Source organism: Martes martes (assembly GCF_963455335.1).
Source record: "Martes martes genome assembly, chromosome: 2".
NCBI lineage: Eukaryota > Metazoa > Chordata > Mammalia > Carnivora > Mustelidae > Martes > Martes martes.
In genome coordinates, this window is record NC_137889.1 from 202,070,780 (window position 1) to 202,095,927 (window position 25,148).

Here is a 25,148-nt window from a genome sequence, read left to right on the forward strand (position 1 = left end):
CATGCAAGCTTATTACAACCACAGCCTCGTATATTTTGGTTATTTAGATAATATTGGTTAGCAGAGTTATTTTTCATGGATCATTCATATGGAAGACATTACAGTAAAGAACTATGTTGTCAATTTTCTCAAAGTCAGATTTGAATTGGGGAGTGCTTCAGGATTTTATAGTGAAAAATCTGTTGACCTTTATGAATATTTCCTAATATTTTTAGATATGTAGGAGGAAGTAGCTATTAGAACTTTGATTATGGGAACGCTGAAGAAGTTCTCATATAATATTATTTCAGTATATGAGCATTAGCTGGGAAAAGGTGTCTGCAAGCTTTGGCTAGGACTTAGGCTTGAGTAAATGCAACATCAGTAGCATACTTATTCAATGAGCCTGTCGAGAGGGGGATAAGATATACAGTTTGCTGTAGTACACCTCCCAGCCTGTGTGTGTGTGTGTGTGTGTGTGTGTGTGTGAGAGAGAGAGAGAGAGAGAGAGAGAGAGAGACAGAAAAGATAGGGAGAGAGGGAGGGAGGAAACATGGATTTATTGAAGAATTTTCCTAAATCAAACATTTAGATGCAGGAATTAGGACAAGCATGTCTAAGTGCAGAGCAAGGCATCAGATCAGAGGCTGGTTTAAAGATCCAGATTGGTATTTGCCAAACTATTTGTTATTTGCCTACTCTAGTATTTCCAGGCTGGGTTGAAAGAGAGGTAACCAGGGGTTCTTGAAGTTAAGAAATCATTAGACTCTCACCTTCTCTTAAGAGCCAAGAGGCCTAGTAGATAACTTTAATAAAACAAGAGGTTCTGGCCTCCAGACTATGTGGATACGTAAAATACGATGAATTATTTATGATGTAGAAAATAACCCTCATCTAGTTTTAGCTAATTAATGAAGCACTCCTTGGTAGCTATGTAGAGAATGCCTCTGTAAACGGAGAGTTGTTGCGGTGTCTCAGCAGAGCCGGGACATGGGACCGTCTTCCTCCGTGGTGATTTTAGACGGATCCTGTTTGACATGGCACCTGAGTATCGTTTAGGGCGATTGCCTAGGATCATCATCATATTAAGTGCTGGTTTCTTTTTCTAGACACCATTCTCTTGGCTTTTTATGTATTAAGTAATCTTCTCCGTAACCTTATGAGGGAGATCGAGTGCCTCCTACTGTACAGATGAGGAAGCTGAGACAGGGAACTTAAGGAGCTTGCCCAGGGGTACACAGCAAGCCAGTTCAAATCCCAGGGGGGTTGTCCCATCTGTGTCCAGATCTGCCATCTTCATCATAATAAAAGCATCTGATTTTCCAAGTTAGTTAGGAAGTGTGAACTAGGGCACTTGAGAATTTTGAATTCTCATGTTTTCTCTCTTCTTTTCCTTTCTTAATTATTACTACAGGTCAGTTGCTGATAAAGAGGCAGTTGCACATATTACAAGTCAGAAGAATCTCAGTAACCCACCTGATATGTCAGGGTGGAATCCTTTCGGAGAGGATAATTTCTCCAAGTTAACGGAAGAGGAACTGTTGGACAGAGAATTTGACCTTCTGAGATCAAGTAAGGGACACTTGAAGGCTTATTTTGCTTCACAGTAAAATCACAGCTCTATAATTATTCAGCAAGGCCAAAGACTGTTTTGAGGTGGTAAATAGAAAATTCTTTCTGCGCGTTTGAGGGCAAAAATCAGGCCGTCTTTTACGTATACCATCGAACTATGTTGTGTGCATTTGAAATCAATTGCTTGATAGTAGTTATTACACTCAGGATTGCTAGTAACATGTTGATTCCTAGCACTGAAATACTGCATATCTTTGAATGTTAAATTCAGAATATCTCTAAAACATGGAAAATTGATACTTAAATGAAAAGGGAGATATCCGACTCTTGCTTACTAATCATTTTGCAGCTCTCTTTTCTTGCACATGTAGTAGAAGACACTGTGGGTCTGAGATGCCCTTTGAAAGTGCCTGAAAGAAAACCTGGGCTACTACATTATGTTAATGTTTTGTAATGCCCTTTTAATGAGTGCTGACATAAAAGGGCTGCTTTGTTGTCCTGATATGGCAAAAGTTAAATAAATTATTTTCCACTTTGAATCAGATATCTCAATGTTTTTACTTGGAATCTTTGCCTTTTCTTAAACTACCTACTATATATGTCAAGCCTTACCGCACGTATTTTAGAAAAGTTCTTTTTTGGAAAAGGGAAATGTGGAATGTTTTGAGGAGGTTGCAAAAACTCACTTCTGGAGTCTGTAGATAATTTTCAGGTTTCAGAGGCTTGTATGTGTGTGTGCGCGTGCGGGCGTGCATGTGCACGCATATCCAAGTGTGTTTTCCTGTATTGCATGTGAAAAGGTCCTAATGGGCTATCATCATAGTTCTGAGCTTCTCTTCTATTTTAGGCAGCTGGCTTTATGAGAACAATTATTAGATGAGTTGCTTTGTTCCCAAATGATATATATTTTATGTAAAATTTATAAATGCCCTTATTAATTCATGTAAGAATAGTTGTTTGAGATTTAAATTTGTATTTTACATATTGGTTATATGACTATGAGAAATTAAGTTGATGATTAATGCATATATAAACTTGAGTTTTGAACCTTTAATAAAGGTTTGTCAACTTTGGTAAAACCAGACTTACATCTTTTTATTAAAGAAAGTTTTTTTTAAACCACGACTTTTTTGTTTGGCATTTTTAGTATACCTTATGTTGAGTAGCCCGAAAAGCTAAGTTCTAAAAAAGGAAATAAAGTATCTCTTTCTTTTGGGGGGATGGCAGGGTGATATATGGGTTAACCAAATCAATATAATTTTTAGGGTTATTTTGAAAGCAAAAGGTAAAGTTAAAATATTCATTTTAATGTGTTCCAGGATAGTAACTGAGGGTTTGCTAAAGCGGTTTTCTACTATTTGGGTAAAATTCGTCCTTTTTCTTCTTCCCATCAGTTATGGAATGGGTAAAATATTCACTTTATTCTGTACCTTATAAATAAAAATATATCATTCTAAGCTCCATAGAATTTGTAATGGTAAGCAAGTTTTATTTACTTTGCGTAGGGAAGAATGGCATATAAAATATTCATGTTTGCTTTCAGACTTCAAGGTCAGATAACGTGTCATTTTTGTGTGTATCTGTGCACACATGTGTGTGCCAAAGAATTTAGATTTCATTGCATGCTAATTATGGAAAGATATTAAGTTCCAGATGAAAGTACAGGAGAGGAACTTATCTGAAGGTCAGACTTGGAGCAACTCAGCCATTTGGGAAAGTGTCTAGATGAGCTTTTGAAATCATTTCACTGTCACAAGGCTGATGTACTTAAATAGGCATCTAGCACCAGAATTCTCAACCTTGGCAATGCCACTTACCTAGGTTGTAATCTCAGTAAAGTCTCTTAACTGCTGTCTCACTTCCTCACTTACGAGCTGGGTATAGTGATGCCTATCTCATAAGATGATCAGGAAAATGAAAGGAAATAATGTCTTGCAGGCATGTGCGTACTCCATAAATGTCACTTCCCTGTTCCTCGTCTTCTGTGTAAATCTTTAGGCTCCAACTCAAGGTTATTGCCCTTTAACTGGCATTTAAAAATTATATCTAAACTATCAGGTTTCTCAGCTGGCAATTAGAAAACCAGATTAGAAGGGGCTTTGTGGGTGGGTGACATCAACAGCAGAAGTGATATATGACAGCAAGAAAGACGATGGAAAGTATCTGCTTTCTCCTTCATAATTGATAGTCCTAATAATGGTGCTCATAAAAGGTGAAATATCTTTACTAAAGTTTATAAAGAAATAATCATTGACATATGGAGTGTAGTTTAGAAAGATTTCTTCCCGAAGTGTAACTTCACTGCCCTATATTCAGTCATCTTTAACAGCTCTTCCATTCACAAGCAATAAGGCATCTGATATTTGAGCCGCTTGATAGGGGCTAAATTACCTGCGGCACGAAAAAAGGTCTTTCGGAACCTTAACTCGGCGGAAGACTGATGGTGTAATGGAAATGAACTTTGGTCGTTACTGGTTGTTCTTTTGTCCTTAAAAACTTTTTCTAAATACATAAATTATTGATGCATTTGGAATAGCAAATTTACCTTTTATCTCAGCACAGATTTTATCAACAATTTTCCAGAGTCTTTTCTAAAATAATTTATATTTGGTTTCTGAAATGCTCTCCAGTGAGAAACAATACCTTTATGTATGGTCCTTAAAAATATAGGCATTGCCCATGTAATGATTGTTCAGAAGAGTACATTGCCATTTGAGTTTTTATTTTTAAGACGGGAAATATTATTTATTAAAATGAAAAAGGATATTGTGTCTAGGAAATATTTTACGTGTTTGTATTATCCAAAAGGTGATTTAAAAATCATAATATATCTTGACATACCAGAATTCCAAAATATTAGTAATTGTTAACAAAAAACAGTTTTTCAGTGATCTTTAAGAAAACAGTTGTTGATTCCATCCATACACCAATTAGCAAAGGGGTTTAACATATAAAATAAACCAGATTCTTGCTTTTGCTTTCAGTGTAACTGAATATTATTTATGGTTCAGAATTTTTCACCTGTTCTACTTAAAATCAAAATATTAAATCAATGTAAGTTGAGCTCAATGACATTTTTAAAGTTTAAAAACTTGTATTTTTCTTTGTCTTTCATATCAGAACTTCCAGATTAGTATGTAAGCTTTAGAAATCTAACTGTGATAAAATTTAATACATTAAACACTAGGTTACAGGTGTTTGCTTTGGGAAACTTTTTAACTTGCCTTTGTTCAAATAGTTGTGTAGCTCTGCATGCTAATTAAAAGTAATACTTAATGGAATATTATTTTTTGTTAATGATGATTGTTTCTTTTTCAAACTGCATCACAATAACTGAAAGGAAGAATAGAAGAACCTAAAGACTGTGGCTGCTTTGCAAATTCTACTGAATGTGTTGTTGTTTTCTATGAAGCCACAGAAAGAAATCTATGTAAACATCTGTATTAGTTTGTTGTAAAGCATTAACTCTCACCATTTTAAGCTAATTCAGGTATATTGCTGTTCCTTTAGTGCAAAATAACAGAACTTTTCAAATAGAATAGTTTCAAAAGTATCAGATGAAGACTAGACTTATAAAATTTATTCATTAGCCTTTTTGGCTACTCCAGCCATTATCCAAATAAGCTGCGGAATTAACTTATTAGAATATTTTAATTTTCTGATGATATTGTGGAATATAACTTGATTCTAGGATTTTTAAATCCTTTATTTTTTGCCATCTGTATCAATTAAAAATCCTGAAAAGATATTGTCTTTATTCACCAACACAGTTCTTTTGGGAAGGCAGGAGGAGGTAAGTCTCTTAATATTGGAAATCAAGCTCCGGTTTTGCTCTAACATAAACCAGTGATTTGAAAATGGAACTTAAATTCATTTTAAGAGTGACTGTGTATTTGAAAAGTAGCTCTCATACCATTTCATTAGTTTCTAATTATAGGTAATTAATAATTTAAACAATATATGTATTTATTTTGTATTTTGTGCCCTGGGACCCAGATGTGAACCCTGTGAACTCTAGAAATCTAGATGATTTAACAAAAGTCCTCCTTGGATAAATTGATTCTCTGTTTTGTGAAACAGTGAGAATGTGATTCATTTTATAGCGAGTTTATTCTGACTCCTGTTTTGAAATAATTGGGGGAATGAACTTTGCATAGAATAGTGTCTCCATATTTTAAAATTATGGGACTCACTATATAAAAAATGTTAGTTTATCCCCACATGGTAATGTTTGTATTCTCATTCTAACTACACGGTGCTATTCTACATTTATGTGAATTGAAACCATAAATTGATAGAGATAATCTACCAATGCATGAGGATTCAAAGAACCTTAGTGGTAACTGCATTTTTATATGCTGGGAACCGTTGGTACAGTGCTGTTTTTTTTTTATAAATCTGGGGAGTATGTTAAAGTATAGATTTCCAAAGTCCTGCTCAGATAAATCTGATGCATTAGGTTTGTGATGTAGTGCCCAGGTAACTGAGTTTTAGACAGGAATCCTAGCAATTATACTGCAGATGGTTTAGAAAGGAAGTTTGGTCCTAATTTAGACCTGAGTACCCACACATACTGTCTTGATTTTCAAGAACGAGGGATCTTGGATATTGATATCCTGTGGCTATCACTCTGAGATAGTCTCTTCCATTTGTCCTTTCCTACTTCGCCTTCCCTTTGTCCTCATTCTCTGTCCACACCAGAATTTTCATTGTTATCCATTACAGTATTGGATTTGAAAAGCAGCTCTTAAGTCTTGGAAATTCTGTTTGTGCATAAATCAGTTGTCAGATATGTTGCCTTAACAAAATATTTATCGTTTATTATATTACCGATGGAACTTTAAGTAAAATTTCAGATAACACAAAGTTTCATGTGGATATTAGTTTTAGCCATAAAAGCTGATAAGTGTGTCCGTTGTCATAAAGGTGTTTAAAGAATTGTCCATTGCAGTGTCTTGAGGATATTATAGACACCAGGGCCCCGCCTTCTTAAGAGTGTGTCCCTGACCCTGCAGTATCACATCACCTGGGAGCTTATGAAGTGAAGCTCAGAACCATCCAGAACTGTCCATCAGAGTCTGCATTTTAACAAATGCACAGTTCACTGGAATGTACCTTCAATTTGGAAGCACTGTCCTAAGGGATTGCTGCTTTCACTTGGGGCTTTTTGCTTCATTCTGAAGTTACAAGTCATTTTTAGGGAATTCTAATTATATTTGGATTTTCTCTACCCTACCCTACCCTCCAATGTCTTAAAACTCAAACAAAACCAGCATAATTGACCCATAGAATTTCTTAAACATGAAGGGTGTAGTCCTGAGAGTACTTAAAATTCCTGAAAACAGCAGAATGTGTTCCTAATAGTGTATGTTTGACTGCTAAGAATCAGACGCTAGGAAGACAGCTCACGGAGGTCGAGGAGTTCCCAGCCGCTTGAGTGCCTGTGACACGCGGTGTCAGAGCAAGGAAAGCTACTCCGTACTGCGGGAAGTAGGGGCGGCTACTGTCGTCACACGTGGCAGGGCGGCGTCTGCTGGAGTTGGAGCCTTTGCTCCAGCCCTTCCCCTTTCCGGTGTGCTCTCCCCCAGGTGTCCCTTTGCTGCTTCCTTGACGTCTTTTCTCACCTGATCCCGGTCAGAATCTCTGTTTATTACTGTGACTTGTGTCCACTCCCTTAATTCCTTTCCCCGGGACTGCAGTTTTCTCTGTAGCTTGATCTGTAACATACTGTATATACGTCTCGTTATGCTCACTGCTTTCTGTTGGTTTTTCCACACCGGCATATAAACTCCAAGAAGGCAGGACTCTCTGTTGTGTTCGATGTTGCCGGCCCATTGCTTAGAACAGTGCCTGGCACACGCTGGGTCTCAGATATCCGTGGGATGAAGTCTAAACTCTGTCATTACGCGTTTCATAGTCTCTGTGTGTATGTGTATGTGAATGATTTAATATGCGAAATGAACATCAGTGTAATAGTCGATTACTTTTTATTGCTGTTGAGAAATAAGATTTGCCCATTTTATGAACAAATGACCATTTGCAATCTTTTTTTCCCTGAGTATTTTTGGGAGAAAATCTGCCAAATAATAATAAAAATCTGCCTCTGTTTAGTAAGCTGGGTTTAAGTTCAGGTCCAGTATGTTACAAGTTAAAGAAAACTGGGGATTTAGATAAAGCAGACTAAGTTACTTATTGGGTTAATGGTATTTGTGAAATCTGGCGCTCGGATGATGTTGTGAAGCTTGCCTTTGTAGCAGCAAGTATCTGTTCACTCAGGGCTACCCCCTCATCCTTGTAAAAATGAACTCTGACTCTGGTATTTGTCGAAAAGGCTGTTGCTTTGTTTAATTTTATTTATACTGTTACCACTTTTTTTTTTTTTAAATTTGAAGACCGTTTTATTTTATTTTATTTTTTTGTTTCATCTTATTTTTGCAGACAGGCTCGAGGAGAGAGCACCCCCAGATAAGAATGTAGACCCACTTTCTGCTCCACATAACCGTCCTCCAGAAGATCCTTTTGGTTCTCTTCCTTTCATTTCTCACCCAGGCAAGTTACATATGTAACATCATCATCATGAAAAAATACACGCGAGAACAACAATAATAAAAATAACAACAAAAAAACCCTTATTAATATAAGGCCAAAGTAAAGATTAGGTGTTAGGTGCAGAAAACAGAAACTTATTTTTACCTTCGCTGCCGTAGTCGTCTTCGTAGTCTTCCTTTCCATTGGGTTATTCAGGTGTGTCTTTTGCCAACATAGGAAAATGCCGACGTACACAGTAGAGCCGTAACTCTCTTTTTCTCTCTATTGTTGGGTATCAGTGAAACAAATTCATGCATGAATATCTCTTTTTCTATATTTAAAATACATTTAAAGATCTTTTTATGCTCAGCTTTTGCTTAAAAATCCTGTATTTTCCTAGTTTATACGTTCTCTTTTGTAGCTGTATTTAAAAAGTATTTGTGATTTTGTATCAGGTTGTTCTTCTTATATCTTCACTTCAATTTCTTTTTTGTTTTGCTTTGATTTCAATTTAGAATTTAAATATTGTTATTACAATTTAAAAAAACTATAGTAATATTTTCTAAGTAATCCCCCAGTCGGCACCGTCAAAGATACTAGACTGGAATAGGGTCCTGCTTTGTTGTAAATGTGTGTGTGTTCCTAATGGGAAAAAATGAGTTTGATCATAGAAAAAGGAGATATATTAGAAGAACTAATGAGTTGACAGACGGTTCTAGCATTCTTTTCCTAATACTTCTCACTCAGGCACATTATGGATATGTAATAACATCATTGCTGTCATTTAAAAATGCACCCAAGTGAGAAAACAAAAAAAGACACACCTTATAAACAAAAGAAAAACTTAAAATATAAGTTTAATAAGATATAGGTGTTCAGGATTTTTTTTTTAAGATTTTATTTATTTATTTGACAGAGAGAGAGATCACAAGTAGGCAGAAAGGGATGCAGAGAGAGTGAGGAGGAAGCAGGATCCCTGCCGAGCAGAGAGCCCGATGCGGGGCTCGATCCCAGAACCCTGGGATCATGACCTGAGCCGAAGGCAGAGGCTTTAACCCACTGAGCCACCCAGGTGCCCCGGTGTTCAGGATTTCTGATGAATACATCGAGGCAGTGTTAATAGCTTTTCAGTATTTAGATTTGGTTATTCAGGATATGCAGAAAAATAATTTAGGAGTTTCAACATATTTTCATGTTCCATGTTTTACTCTTTGCCATTTATTGAAAACAGTCCGTTTTGTTGTCATTTTCTGCCTGCTTCTTTCAAATTATTATTATTTTTTTTTTTTTTAAAGATTTTATTTATTTATTTGATAGAGATCACAAGTAGGCAGAGAGGCACGAAGAGAGAGAGAGATAGGAAGGGAAGCAGGCTCCCCGTGGAGCAGAGAGCCCGATGCGGGGCTCGATCCCAGGACCCTGGGATCATGACCTGAGCCGAAGGCAGAGGCTTTAACCCACTGAGCCACCCAGGTGCCCCTCAAATTATTTTTAATGAATGGCGTGACAACATTAATTGAGTGGGGAAGACAGTTTACTGTTTCTACTTAATCTGCACACATGTACTCCCTCACACCCCCAATGCTCATGCTGTTTCTTTTTTCAAACGAAGAATAATATCTCAAAATGGTCATTAGAAGCTCTCAAGAACGTAGGTATTGATCTGTTGGTGGTTGAAAATGGTTTCTTTACTGCTGGCTCTTTTTTAGGCCCTGGAAGGAGTTGTAGAATCCTTTTCAGGTTTACGTGCATCTCTGCAACTTCCCTGTTCTTTAGAAGTTTCTGAAAGAACCCTGGGGAAATGAAGACTGGAATCAGGGCCTAGAGTAAGCCTCAGTGACTGGCTCTTTCCCTAGGTACCTTTGTTTTGGGGTTGGCCTAAGATTTTGATAGTAAGAAATAGGCTCACAGATTTTAGCTTGATTGCTGTCACTGTTAGTTTTTCTTTTCACTGTGGGCATTTAATTTCTCCGTTATATTTTAAACTTATCAAGGGTGGAAAACGTGCATTGTCTGTCTTTGAATCCTGTTCAGTGGCCAACCCAGTAAGTATCTAATAACAGTTTTTGGGTGTATGAAAAAATTCTGACTATTCCTAAAAATTCATACTTGTAAGTGTTAAGAAAGTGACCTTAAAAAATGATTTTTTTAAGGTTTTATTTATTTATTTGACAGACAGAGATCACAAGTAGGCAGAGAGAAGGCAGAGAGAGAGGGGGAAGCAGGCTCCCTGCTGAGCAGAGAGCCCCATGTGGGGCTCGATCCCAGGACCCTGGGATCATGACCTGAGCTGCAGGCAGAGGCTTTAACCCACTGAGCCACCCAGGCGCCCAAAGAAATGATCTTTACTCTCAATGTACCCCTCCAAAAGAACCTTGTTAGATTTAGTGTAACCATGAGCATTGGAATGGTTTGGTTATGAAGAACTGAGTTCACAGAATGGAATAAAGGATGGAATGGTCACAGGTGAGATGTTCATCTAGAAAGAGAGGGAAGGGTGGTTGCTTGGCTCATCAGCACTGTTAATTTGTATTCACCAGATCTAAAGTATGTAATTAAGTTAAAACTAAAAGTAACAGATTTCCACTGACTGAACTATTCATTACCAAGCTTAGATATACTTTGTTATGTATAATTTTTCAGTAAAAATAAACTATTTGGGGTCATTCGTTTTCCTCATAATAATCGAATCTACTGGAACAAATATTGTCTTCTGTAAGATTTAGGAAGAAACTGGAAAAAGAAAAATGAATTCTGTTCAGTGAAAATACACTCCACCTAACATTGTGAGCATCTGGAGGTGCATAGGACTAAGAGAGAGAGAGAGAGTGCGTGTGTGTGCTTGCGTGTGTGTGTGTGTGTGTGTGTGTGTGTGTACACAGAATGCGGAATGATAGGTGTGTGTGATAAACCATCTTACTTCAATCTGAGGGTTGACAATTACTGAATATAATTGTATTTTCGGTCAACCAGATGGAGAATGCTACTTGAGAATGAAGTAAATTTAGTCATGAAACAGAATGCTGTAAGAAGTTAGCAAGTTTTAACTCAATTGGGAAAGTATATTTAAGAGGAAGTGCCATTGTCCTGAATCTAGTGCTCCTGACACTGGTTTTGTTAGGAATTGTGCTCTTTTTATTTTGAAAGACAAAATTTCTGTGAGAACTTTTAATCTTAACTTTGAAGTTATGATGGATTAATTTTTGCTTTGTTTTTCTTCAGTTTATCATAATTTTACAAAATTAGTTTTTAATTTTATTAATCAAAATACTTCTGTAAAAAGTTAGATTTAACAACGTTTATAATGAAAAAATTCACTTCTCTGCCTGCTGCCTCCATGCCCCCATCCCTGTTCAGATTCCGTAGAGATGATTTTTCACTTCTGGTATTTAATGTATCATACTTCCTCTGCTATCTTACGCTTACTCTACACCCGGGGGCCGGTGGGGGGGGGGCGGGAATCTCCTTTCTTCCCTTGGTTTGTTAGCAAAGCAACCCTCTACTAGTTTCTTGAGAAGTTGTGCGTGGGAGGAAAAGTTTTAAGCTTTTCTGCCTAAAAATATCTTTTTTCCTAACCGACGCTTGATTGATAATTTGCGTAAATAATTCTACACCGGATGTAATTCTCCCTGTGAATTTTTGAGGTATTGCTTCATTGCATTGCAGCTTAAAAAAGGCTTCAGTTAGTGGGAATATTCCCTGTGTCCCTACCCTAGGTCCCATTAGCCTCTTCCAACATACCTTTTTCCCCCCATTTCTGTAACAGCTGCGTGTACTCCAGAGCTGGTACAGTCGGCTGACTACCTTGATTGGTTCACACAGCCGCATCTTTCTGATTCGTTCGGTGCGTTAGATCATGCTACCACTTTTTCAGGCTTTTCGGAAGCTTAGGTGGAGATAACATTTTGATGGACCGTGTCTTAAATTGTTCAAACCGAGCTTTTCCTGTTCTTGTTTTTAAACATTTCTTTATGGGCCAAATTAAATTTTGTACATATCCATTTATGCAGAAATCAAATAATTATATCAAGAATATGTTTGGTGCTGTATGTAAGAGTAATTAAGATGATATTTTAATTATCATGGAACTATATTTACCTTTTATGTCAGGTTACTAAACTGTTAGTAGAGTGGTATATCATAATTATAATACTATAATTCCAAAACAACTCTGGAATTATGAAGTCCTGGGTGTAAATCTTAGTTCTGTCACAGATTAGCCGTGTGATAGAAGATGTTGCCTAAGTTTCTTGGAGGGTTTCTTTATCTTAAACTGGAGATAATATTAGCTACTTGACGAGATTATTGAAAGAATCAAAGAGGAGAGTGTTACACAAAGCACAACATTCTCAGTGTTGCTATCGTGACTGTTGTTGGTAGTGTTATTACATAATGTTTACTCTTCACTAAATTTTAAAAATCTTTGTGTTAAATAAGTTGTAGCTGCTGTCCAGCTAGTAGTACTACAAAATTCCAGTAATAATAAACTAGGATCCTCTTAAGTACTGGTACTTTTAAATACCATGTACAATCTGTTTTTGAAGGTTCATTCCCCATCAAACCCACACACTCTCCCTTCTCCCGCAGGCATCATTTTACAGTTAGTATACCAACACGGGAATTGAAGTGCGAACTGCTTGATTTTACTAAACACAACTTCTGAAACATAGAATATTTGAAGAATTTTGTTGACAGGCTGTATTAAGTTACTGAAGTTTTAGATGTCATATATTGCATTTCATTTTTAATTAGGTTTGGTGAACTGACTCTTCCAAATCCCAGATCCACTTCATGGTTCTCATTACCTAACAGGAGGCTAAATTGAGTTGCAGGTTAGGAAAGGTCACATTGTCTATAGCGAATATTTGTTGGGACGTAGACTATTGCAGGATCGTCAATTCAAATGCTGTGTCATTTTATAAGTGATGATGAATGTATTGCTTTTATTTTTAGATTCTAGTAACTCTTGAAGATCAAGAATTTTGCTGTTTTAGGGTGTCGGTGATAATGGTCACCTTTTATTAAGTTCTGTTTTATACATACAGTCGAAACCGAGGCCCAGGGAGCGTCAGTGACTTGGTTACGGTCAGATAGTTTACGTTTATAAGTAGGAATCCAGCTCTGTCCGCTTCTATTCTCTCTTCTGTAAATAGTAGCAAAACAAAGATGTTGAGTGGCCAAAAATGTCAGTTTTGTAGCATTTTTCATCTGGCTGGAAAATACTGTTCACAACTAGCATGATTCTCTTTTTATACTCAGGCCTTGTCACTTGGCCTGTCTTCGGAGAAACAGTACAGATTTGGATAAAGCCTCCTAATCCACGGATGCTCGGGCCTGGCATGGCGCGTTGCGGGGAGCTGACGGCAGGCAGTGTGCTGTCAGCTCCGAGCGGGCTTTCGAGTCCTACAGCCCCTCCCTCGGACCCTCAATGATGAGACAACAGAAGGCATGTAATTACAAGAGCACTTTCCAGCCATTCATCCTCTATAATCTGATGCAAAGAAAAGAACACCAAAATAAAATTTCCTTGAAGCCGGAAGCTTCTTATATGATTAAAAATGTACCACCTGTTTTATAACTAAAAGAGCTATCCTCTAAAAGATGGAAGCCTGATTAGAAGAGTATGATGCAAACTATGCCCCCTCCCCACATTTTTTGACATTTTCTAAATATTTTGAATTTTTTGATATAGTTTATGAAGGTTGATTTATGTGATTGAAGAATACATTATTTGCCATATTTATTTAAAATAATGTGGCATTAACTAGGATTTCACTCTTCTTCCCAAAGAGTATAAAAGAATACTATAATAAATACATGAAAACTGACCTTAGAAATTTAACTTTTGAGTTTGGAATCCTCTCGGGCTGGGCAAGACTATGGTATTTTTGAAATTTTAACATCTAGAAATTTCCTTTTATGTAAAGTCAAGCATGAAATGGATGAAATTATGTTCTGATATAATTTGGCAGATTCGTGTCCGTAAATTCATTTGGTGAGTTACGCTTGTTCTTCAGAACCTCCCAGTTGTTTTTACCGGGTTAGTCACTTCCCAGATCACTGGGATCAGGAGTAGTAGGCGAGTTTCACTGTTGCTAGAGTGAACGGTAAGCTTCCCAAAGTCAGGAAATGCTTTATTCATCTTTGTGTGCTGAACAGGACCTTGAGAAGTAAGTTCATTACTTTAGTAACCGAATATAATCTCTCTCTTTGTTCACACACATACCCTAATATTTAATGAGCTTTTACTAAGTAAAGTGAATATTATTTAATGTTCAGCTCTATCACGTAAGTTCCATTATTGCCTTTATTTTATAGATGAGGAAATGGAGGCTTTTTTGGATGTTTATCTTCTGTGGATTTTGTAAAGTTGAGTATTGGCTCATTTGGTGATGAAGCCTTATAGTAGTTCTAGACCTCAGGCCTACAGACTATAAAACACTCAGCACAAGATACGTATTGTACAGTTCAACCAAACACTATTTGCTGAAGTGGAAACAATATGGGGCTTCTTTCCCCCCCCAGACACAGCTTTCTAAAGGAAATCGAGAGAAGTTCAGAACAGGTCTATGGCTGCATTTTGTCGGGGGTTGACATTGAGCTGTGTTGAGTATTTGCTGGTGATGATAGTCTACTGGTAGTTTAATTGTCGGATTTACAGGTGAGAGTTTTACACTAGTGTCAGCAGAGAAGTCACTCCAACTTTGATGTGTATGGCCTTACTTGGATGTTAGTCAACTTTTTCCTAGCTTCATATGCCTGGTGTATAAAAAGACTCCATCTCTAAAAATCCCTTCTTGTTTTTTGCTTTCACATATAGTTGCAGCTATGAAATAGGATTAAGGTCATCGACAGAAAGAACTGGAGAGAAAAGGGAAAGCCAGGCAGAGAGCTGGAGAGTAACAATGCGCATCTGCGAAGTGGTAGGAGGGCATGACAGTGATCTGACATAGGGCAGGGGGGACATTTTCGAAGATGTAGTTAAGAAAGGTGAAAAGATTATAACAAACCTTTCAAAGCATTTTCAGCCTAACGTTGTTGTGGGATCCTCATGGTGGGGAGTTAAGAGAGAACGTCTGAAAAGCCCTTGGCACTGCGTTTGTGTGCTTGACAGTATTAGTTCCTGTCCTCTCTGATTCATTTCTCAGTGTCATTGGAAGCATATGGCGGGTACTCCATAAATAATCATGAAATGATGGCGCGTCACACCAGCAGTCCTGACACCGCCCTTCCCTGAGTACCCGCCGGCAGTGTGGGAAGCCCCTCACATATGTTCTCGCTTTAATCCTTGCTACAAGTTTCAGAGGCAAATACCGTGGCCTCCCTACTCTACAGATGAGGGAAGTGAGACACCAGGCAGTGCACGAATCCAGGTCATCCTAGGACACTTCCATTTAGTATCTTCTGCAGATAAAGGAAGGGAAGGATGCTATGTGTTTTTATATAAACAGTTAGCAGATGGTTAATGTGGCATTTAGATAGATAGTAGACGCGTTCTACTCGCAGTCCTGAATAACTGAAGCACCGCTCCAGCTGGTTCGGAACTCGGGCCTGCAGTTCTATATGTGACGTATATTAAGCCAGTGAAATAGCTTTAATCAGCAGGATCTATGTGTTTAAGTATACTAGTTCTCTTGGCATTTTAGTGATTTCACATTGTGAGTTTTTTTTTTTTTTAAGATTTTATTTATTTGAGAAAAAGAGAGCACACAAGCCAAGGGAACGGGCAGAGGCAGTGGGAGAAGCAGGCTTTCCACTGAGCAGGGAGCCTGACACGGGGATCCATCCCAGCCCCAGGACCCTGAGATCATGACCTGAGCCGAAGGCAGACACTTAACTGACTGAGCCACCCAGGTGCCCCTGTTGTAACTTTATTCCCCCCAGCACATTACTTGGAATTTTCCTGAGGGACCATTTACATGCTGCACAAGATAATAAAAGACTTTTATAACCCTTTATTGATCTACATGGTCTCAGTCACTCCCTTTATTTTCAGGATTTTGTTCTGATTGGATTTTGGCTGTTTGCAGAAATCAGACCAACCTCTAAAGATAAGCATTACTCAAGAAGCTGAAATTTTGTCGTTTGTAGTTCCAAGGCACAGAGCAGAAATAATATCCTGACTAGAAGCCGTCCAGGTCCTCTAACATACTTAGTTTAAGGGAAGAAGAATGCCCTACCCAGAGCTAAAAAGTAAAAGTCAGTATATGAGAATGTACAGTGTTTTATGAAAACTGATTCATAGATAACTGAGGTATCTTTCTGGGCACATTCTAGACATTTTTTATTCTTTAAATATATCTTTCTAGTGCTTATTCTAAATATAGCTTCCCTTCCACCCACTTGAAAAACAGCCATTTTTTAATGTTAATACAGTTCTCAGTAAATATAGGGATTATTAGGATTTAGGATATATTGAATTATAAGGAAACATATTTAGGCTGTACTTTGGGGAAATTAAGTAGTGAAATAATCCTGATTTAAATTTCATAGTAAATCACATGTGTAATATTTACTCTAATAACTAGAAGAAGCAGTCTGGCCCCAGGAGCAAACAGTAGGAATATCTGAATTCTTTTCTTTTCTTTTTTTTTCAATTACAGGACTATGTTTAGGCAAAGAAATAGAATGTAAAAGTTGATGGCATTTAACTGTGAAGCCACATTTTATTTTATTTAATTAATTTATTTTTTAAAAGATTTTATGTATTTATTTGACAGACAGAGATGACAAGTAGGCAGAGAGGCAGGCAGAGAGAGAGGGGGAAGCAGGCTCCCTGCTGAGCAGAGAGCCCGATGCGGGGCTCGATCCCAGGACCCTGGGATCATGACCTGAGCTGAAGGGAGAGGCTTTAACCCACTGAGCCACCCAGGCGCCTCCGTGAAGCCACATTTTAAAGTACTATACATTGTACAGTTGATAGCCAACTTTATATCTGTAGTAGTTACTTTGACAGTCTTCCGTGCCTATGGAATAGGACTAAAAGCCTTAGAATATATGAAATAACTTCAAATGTTGTAAACTTCCCATTTCTTTCTCAGTTGTGCTATAGTTTCACAGTGTCGATGGGATGCTTCAGTAGATCACTTTTACCGCAGAAAGTAGATCCTTCTCTAGGATTGCTGTAACACGCAGCCTGGAATTTAACTTTCCCTCAGCAGGAGGTACTGGAGAGGGAGGACTGCATGCATTTACATTGTTGTAATGTAACAATGTAAATTACAATTACAATTACAATTGTAATTACAATTGCAATTGTAATTACAATTACAACAATTACATTGTTGTTATGGTGCTTACCATTTAAGTTGCTCTTAGTATGCTGTCCGAAAAGTTCACAGCTGCTCCTGATTCTCTTGTGAAAATGTGGGAGAAGAAAGGACTTCAGATTAATACCCTTGCTTGTCTTAGTTTTATAAAGGGGAGACAATAAAAGAAACAAAACCCGTCTTTCTATAACCAACAGAAAATTTCCCCCGTTGCCCATACTTTTTTCAGGGTTGTAATCTGAAACCACAAAGATGGCATAGATCATTATGTTTGTCTGTTCTTGGGTTTTTGAAAGCAGTCTTTTCAATTTCTTATACTGTGCCCCCAATTATAGCAGTTTAAAAATCAGAGACAGTTTCCAGGATCCAGTATGCACCCTTGTATGTGGATATGCATTTGTGTGCCTACTTTTTCCTGGCCATTTAAAAAAAATACATGTTTTATGTCATCTCTACACCCAGTGTGGGGCTTGAACTCACGACCCTGATATCAAGTCACATGTTCTTCTGACTGACCGACCCGGGCACTCATTTTCTGGCCATTTCTAAGGTGGACCTGAAAGCCTCTTGGATTAGCCACATAGAGCTGCACTCATCTCTGCGGTGCCTGGGGGCTCAGTTGGTTAAGCGTCTGCCTTCGGCTCAGGCCCTGATCCTGGGGTCCTGGGATCGAGCCCCACCTTGGGCTCCCTGCTCAGTGGGGAGTCTGCTGCTTCCTCTCCTCCCTTTCCACCAACTTGTGTGCTCACTGTCTCTCAAATTAATAAAATCTTAAAAAAAAGAAAGAAAGAATTGCACCCCTCCCCCCTGCACTTATACTCACTGTTGACCTCTGGGTCCAGACAAGACCCTGGAAGGGCAGAATTTGGGGAGTGAAGTAGTTGCGTGTGGTCTTGTTCTGGAGGTGGTGCTGGTCGTGTCCTCCGGAGGGCTTGTTGTGTGTCGAGCCGTCTTCTAAGTCCTTTCTTTGTAACAGTCCTATGAGTAGAACCTGGAATTGTCATATTATTCCTTCATATCGTGATAATTTATATATTTCATATTATGCTTGAGGGTACCGAGTATTAGCTACGATCTTGTCAGAGATTGTTACTGGATTAAAGTTCATTAGCTGTGTATTAATTATGTGTAATGAATATGTAGAATGAGGGAATAACAGTAAATCTATAAAGTGAAATTGATAAAAAAAAGGAAAGTTTTCTTATTCCTTTTTCCCCTCAATGAAAAAGTACACGATCATGGTTCTATTTAAAATGCCGAAAACTAGAAACAACCTAGAGGTACTGTTAACAACCTAGAGGGAAATGTTAAATCTTAAAATGTTTCATATACAATGCTTTATCATGTTCCTGTCAATTAATAATAAGTATATTGATACCTGTGAACATGCATTAAAAATGGTAAATGAAAAACCCCACAAATTTTTATTCACACTGAAAATTAAAAACATAGAACTGGGGGTGCCTGCGTGGCTCAGTTGGTTAAGCACCGACTCGATTCAGCTCAGTCATGGTCTGTGATGTGAGACTGATGTGAGACCGAGCCCCGCTTTGGGCACAGTGCCGAGCGTGCAGCCTGCTTAAGATTCTCTTTCTCTTTACCCCCCGCCCCACCTCTCCCACCCCGCCAGTGCTCGCTCGCTCTTTAAAAAGAAAATCTGTATAGCACTTAACACAAAGAAATCTATGTCTATATTAAAACAACTTTGAGAAACCAACAGTGTGGACAGAATGAGTAGGAAATGACATATGTGTCTTGGAAAAGCACTAGTGGCCAGCTGGGTAAAGGAAACAGTTAATTTACAAGACTGGGATTAAACTAGAATAACAAAGAGAAAGTCAACTGCAGGACTGTGTCCTATGTTAAATTTTCTAGAAGATCTCTATGCTCTAGAAATGGAATTTCTCCAAGAAATTGTAGAAACAGGGACGCCTGGGTGGTTCAGTCGGTTGGGCATCTGCCTCTGGCTCAGGTCATGATCTCAGGGTCCTGGGATCCAGCCCCGCCACCCATTGGGCTCTCTGCTCAGCAGGGAGCCTGCTTCTCCCTTGCACTCCCTCTGTGTTCTTCCTCTCTCAAATAAATACAGTCTTCAAAAAAAGAAAAAAGTTGTAGAAATAGTATTTTTTCAGAGTGTATTTTGCAAAATTGTTTATAAAGTTAATAGGTGCTACTTGTACATAGAAGTGTTTGTAGTGAAACAAATTTGGGAAGTCCTGGGTTTCATATGATTAAGCAGATTCTTTTGTACAGGACGTGGCAGCACCTTTAATGAGCCTTTTCCGGGTAGAGGCATATTACAGGCAGCATTTTATAAACTCAGGTACCTGAGACCACAGAGCTGTTTGGTTCTTGTAAGAAGAAACATGTTCTGTGGATACAGGTTGGACAACATTCTGGAAGGTTCCCGGAGGTGTCCATGAGCAGGCATGATGGGTACACACTGTGGCTCTCTGGGTAGGTAAGAAGCTTGAAGTAATAAGTTAAACTCTATCCTAGAGGAACTGCCCACAGTGAGGGATGATTCTTGCCATTACACTCTTTTTTTCTTTTGGATAAAAATTCACAAAAATAAATTCTATAGCTAATCTAAAAGTAATCTTTGTTTTTAATAAGTAAAAGTAAGCTGTATGGAGGAGAAGTCAAACTTGAGAATCTGCATCTGATTGGGTTTTAATCTGTTAGGATTTAAGATAAGCCTGCCCTAAGTTTGTAAAGATACAGCATTTAGCTCTTGGCTGGTTTCACGGAACTGGTCGTGAATAATGGATGAAGATGACCTTGAAGTAGAAGCTGACGGAGTTCTCGGTGTCTCCTTTCCCCCTCCGCAGCCCTATTCCTCCCGTCCCGGCTGCCGGCAGGTGCGCGGCTGACCGGAGCCGGGGGCCACTGCCTGATCTCAGCCGACGGCACCTCTTTGCCTCCCTGGCTCCGTGGTCCCCGCTCCCTGGGGCTCCTCTGGCTCGGAGGGCTCAGGGCTGCGGCCCGTCCGCCTGTTCTGCGCCCGCTTCCTCGGTGACTGTCCTCAGACTCGAAACCCCCTACGTGCCCTCCCGCCGGGGGGGCGCCCACCTCTCTGGTCTCCCGTATCTGATGCGCTTCGGTGCCTCACGGGTGACTCGAGCCTTGTGTCCAAAGCCAACGTCTTGGTAGTCTCTGCTTTCCCGTCACGCCTGGCCCGCTCTTGTCTCGTTAGGGCCCGGACCCCCCCGACCCCCCGGAGTTCCCTCCCGCGGTCGCTCGTCCTTCACTGCCGCTCGGCCGCCCCCGCGCAGGCCGCCAGCATCTCGGGCCTTGCTCGCTCCCGCTTCCTCTTCCCCGATCTTCTCGCTCCCGCGTGTCTCTCCGCGGCCTCGTTCCCGGCCCGCGCGCGGTCCCGTTCCGAGTCCCAGGCGGATCCGGACACCCGTTGCACATAAAGGCCCGTCGCGGCGGTCCGTTCCCTACTGAATGTAGAACAACATCCAGCCTCCTCGTGGCCGGAGAGGCACCTTCCCAGGCCGGGTAGTTCCCCCCCGTTTCCCGCCGCGTCTTCCGTGGCGTCTTCGGTGACCTGCCCCGTCCGCCGGCTCCGCGCGCTCGCCTGGCGCCAGGTCCTCGATCGAGCCGCCTTCTTGCCGTCGCCGTCCCGCGCGCCCTGGCTCCTCCGCGGAGCAGCTTGCTGCCTGTCCTTTGCGTGGCGGGCTCCTTGTCACTGCTCAGTGTCAACCGTGCCCTCTCAGGGAAGCCCTTGCCGACTCCCCGGAGGAGGCGTCTGGACCCCTGCCCCGCCGTGGCCCGCGCCGCCGCCCGGTTCCTGCAGAGCGAGCTTGTACTCGTGTCGGTGTCGCGCCGGCTCCCACCCTTGGCGGTGCGCTCCGGAAGGCCGAGACGGGGGTGACCGACGTTCTCAGTGTAACCGACGTTTTTTTTTTTAAATTAAACCTAAAAAAATGCAGTGACTGAATCCTGAGCTGAAAAAAATCTGCAAATGTCAAGAGTTCATTTTTGAATGTGACTTTCTTTATGGTGTTCCAAGCGTATTGGGTGTGCCCGTGGCTCTGAGCGCAGAGTAGTCACTGTTGTGCGTTCGACAGGTGCTGATTCGTGCAAAGTGAGGCGAATGACACATAGGACCGTGTCTAGGAGCCCATAATCGAGTAGAGAAAACACACAAGCAGACAGTAATCGTAATACAGTGCAATTGAGGATGGTTCTGAGTTCATCGGGAGCCCCCAATATGGGTATTTTTCTAGGGGTGTCTTTGCAGGTCGGCTGGGTCTTGAAACACAGCCGGGTCCCCTAGGTCCCCTAGGCAAGTCAGCTGGGAGCGGGAGTGCTAGAAGGATGTTCCTGCAAGGGGTGGTATGACAATGGTAGGGAGATGCTAAAACAGCAGCGTGCCCCTTGGAACCCAGATCTGTTGGGTTCCTCGGTCTCTGATAGCAAACGGAAAGAGGTTGGGTAGCCGGAGAACTCAGAGTTATATACTCGTGGAAGACATCAGGATCTGAGGCTAAAGATGTGGGAGGACAGGATCTGTAGAAGGGCGCCCTGTGCTGGGCTAAGGGTTAGGACTTTAGAGAGCCACTGAATGGGTTTAGGCTGTAGCTACATAATTAGTGTTTAGAAAAGTCATTCTGGTGGCAGGATAGAGGAGCAGTTTGAGGGACGTGGTACTGGAGGGAACAGATTCAAGAGTTTAAAAACACTAACTCTTTGGTGAGGCAGGAAGATGATTTCGAGACTTCTGTTGATTTGCAGAACTAGTTAGACGTGTTGTTTACTAATTTAGTAGGAACTGGTGAGGAGCACATTTTAAGAGGAAAGACGCTTTCTTGAAATTACTGAGTTTGGAGTAATAGTAGGATACATATTCATAAGTATTAGATGAGTAAGATAAGTATTCATGGTCAGTAGTGGAGAGATCCAGTCGTGATGGTTAACATGTAAGTATTTAAGACCACAGGAGGACATACAGAAGGAGAGAGCCAAGGCTAGAACCCGGGGGAGCATCCATGCCTTTGGAGATGTTCGTGAAAGAGAAGTCTCTCTGTGTGTGTGATCCAGAAGGAATAGTCAGGGAGGTGGGAAGACAGTAGTACTGACTTCTAAAGAGAAGGTAAGAACTCGGAGTGTCCTATGCCACAGGGACCATGTTAATAACAGGAAAGTAATGGTCCTTCCCTCAGAAGTTGATTAGCTTTCATGGCTACAGACTCTACTTGCAGCCCTAGCTAATTATTCTGAAAATATCTGATCTTAGTCAAAGGAAGGGAAGGGATGATTGGACATGTGGTTGGATCAGTTAAAACTGATCCCTACATCTGGAAAATCCATTCAATACATCAGTGTACCGGGGTGGCAGGATATCTTCATGTCACTAATACAGTCTTTATTATATGCCATACAGTGAAATCGTAAGGAACTCTATTTGATGCAGTTTTATGCATTGTACAGTGAACATATTGGTAGTTAAGTTTTTTTTTTTTTTTTAAAGGTAGCATGCTTTTAGTGGAATGTTTAGTAGTGAAGATACGATAGTTAAAGGAAGATGTGTCCTTGGTATGGTCTCGTTTCAGTACCTGGTCCTTGTCTTTGATCAGATTATGGGGATGCATTCATGTTAGCCTAAGTCTTAAGATGACCAGATGCTGATTTACAAAATTACAGTGAAACACAACTGAGCAGACAAGCTCTTCCTGCTTGTTGATCTCTCTGGGAAGACTTTATAACGGCCTTAAAATATAAGCAGAAGGGGGTTTGGTAAATGTGGGATTCTGAGGAGGGGCCATTCGCTGAATAATCTTCCTTTGAAGGTGGGAGAAGAAAATCTGCCTGTGCTATATTCAGAGTCCCCTTCTGGGTACCATCCATCAAACCTAGCCGTCAAGGAGGGCCTGTGGTGAGTAGGTGGTGTGTAGGCAAGTAGATGTCTCTGCACTAGAGGACCGGACCGCCTGGTGCAGCCCAAGTGCTTTCCCCAAGCCCAGGGACCAAAGCGGTAACTGACACAGTTTTCTGGAGGTGAGCGGGAAGGAGGGACTTGTCGTGCCTTGTGTCCTCGCGTGCGGCCTGGAGCAGTGGGGTCCCGGGGTGTGCTGGAATGCCGTAGTAATTTTTCTTTGCACCTGCAGGTTCCCCGGAGAAGAAAACTGAGCGTTCATCCGTGGGTGGAGAAGACCGCTCTGCGGACCCCGTCAGGAACAGACGAGCAAGTCCGGTCGGTAAGGACCACCGGGCCGGGAAGAAGAGCGCGGAGAGCCCCTCGGTGCGGGGTCAGGCGCAGAGGCGGACCGAGGAGTCCGACAGTGACTTTGAGTCAGACCCGCCTTCTCCTAAGAGCAGCGAAGAGGACGAGCAGGAGGACGAAGAGGTTCTCCGGGGAGAACCAGGGGATTTCAACGACGACGACACGGAGCCGGAGAACCTGGGTCACCGGCCTCTGCTCATGGACTCCGACGAGGACGACGACGAGAAGCGCAGCTCCGACTCTGACGACGAGCGCGCCGAGGTGCGGGGCGGCCGCGGAGCCGCCCTCGTCGGCCGCGGCCGGTCGCCCTCGGACGGGGCCGCGGACGCCGCGAGGCCCGAGGTGGACGTGTTCGGCGCCGTCCCGTTCCTCGTGGTGCGCGCCCGGCAGCCGCGCGAGGAGCCGCGCCCGCAGGCCGCCGCGCGCCCCGAGCCGGAGGAGCCCGACGTGTTCACGAAGGCGCCGTTCGGCCGCCGGGGGGGCGAGGAGGACGGCCCCGGCCGCCCGCGAAGCGTGGACGCGTTCGGCGCGACGCCCTTCCAGCCGGTGCCCGCGCCCGCGGGCGGCAGCGGCAGCCGCGAGGACCTGTTCGGGCTCGTGCCGTTCGAGGAGCTCGCGGGGGCCCCGCCGCCCCGGGCCAAGCCGCGCGGCCTGCAGAAGCTGTCGTCCCGCCAGCGGCGCCCCAAGCCCGACGCGGCCAGGGCCAACGGCAAGCGGCACCACGGCGCGGCCGCCGCCGCCAGGAAGCCCGCCAAGCCCGCCTTCCGCACCCCCGAGCGCGCGCGCCGGCCCCGCAGGGCGGGCCGCCGCGACTCCCAGAGCAGCAACGAGTTCCTGACCATCTCGGACTCCAAGGAGAACATCAGCGTGGCCATGCCCGACGGCAGGGACCGGGGCGGCGGCCTGCAGCCCGAGGACAGCCTGCTGGACCCCTTCGGCGCCAAGCCCTTCCGTCCGCCCGAGCTGCCCTGGCTCCCCCCGCACCACGCCCCGCACCCGGGCCTGAGCGACCCGCGGGCCGACCACGCCCCCGTCCTGCCCGGGCGGCCCAGGGCGAGCTCGCGGCCGGGCGCGCTGCACAGCCCCGAGGCGCTGCGGACCGACGACTTCGGCGCGGTGCCCTTCACCGAGCTGGTGCTGCGGGCCGCGCCGGCCGAGCTGGACCCGTTCGGGGCCGCGCCGTTCCCCGCCAAGCAGTAGCGGCCCCGACGCGCGCGGGCCCGGACGCCCGTCGCCGGGGCGCGAGTGGTTTTGTGAATCCGCGAGAAAACGCGTCTGTCCGTGTGTCGCTCGTCCACAGCCCGTCGGAACAGGCCATTTTCAATAAACGGAGAGAGGAAGGCTCCGCGCAGGGCAGGGGCGCGCCGGCTGTCCCGGCGCCCGCACGGGGTCCCCGGCATGCAGGGCCGGCGCGGGCCACCTCTGCAGCCGGATCGCCCCGGGGCGGGCCTGGACAGTCCCTCGTCTCCGAGGGCCGCGTCCCTGGGTGCGCGCGCTCCGGGCTCCTGGCACGATGCGGCCGTGAAGGCCGGGCGCGTCGGTCCGAGCACCGGCTGCGCTCGCGGAGC

The 25,148-nt window shown here is 42.6% G+C and overlaps 1 protein-coding gene across 2 annotated transcripts in view; it reads left to right on the forward strand.

Annotated features, from left to right (window-relative positions):
• The window catches only part of BMP2K (BMP2 inducible kinase), a gene marked incomplete at its 5' end in the record, with an annotated part of 119,148 nt that extends 94,240 nt beyond the window's left edge, over positions 1-24,908 (forward strand). Inside the window, 2 exons of one of the 2 annotated variants that reach the window (XM_080796923.1) lie at positions 1,394-1,551; positions 23,465-24,908. In XM_080796923.1, coding sequence (XP_080653049.1) covers positions 1,394-1,551; positions 23,465-24,780 — 1,474 coding nt within the window. In that variant the 3' untranslated portion in view covers positions 24,781-24,908. Of the gene's footprint in view, positions 1-1,393; positions 1,552-7,989; positions 8,147-23,464 lie in introns of those variants that run through there. The other variant, XM_080796924.1, reaches the window with a different exon arrangement.
• Positions 24,909-25,148: the final 240 nt, after the last annotated feature.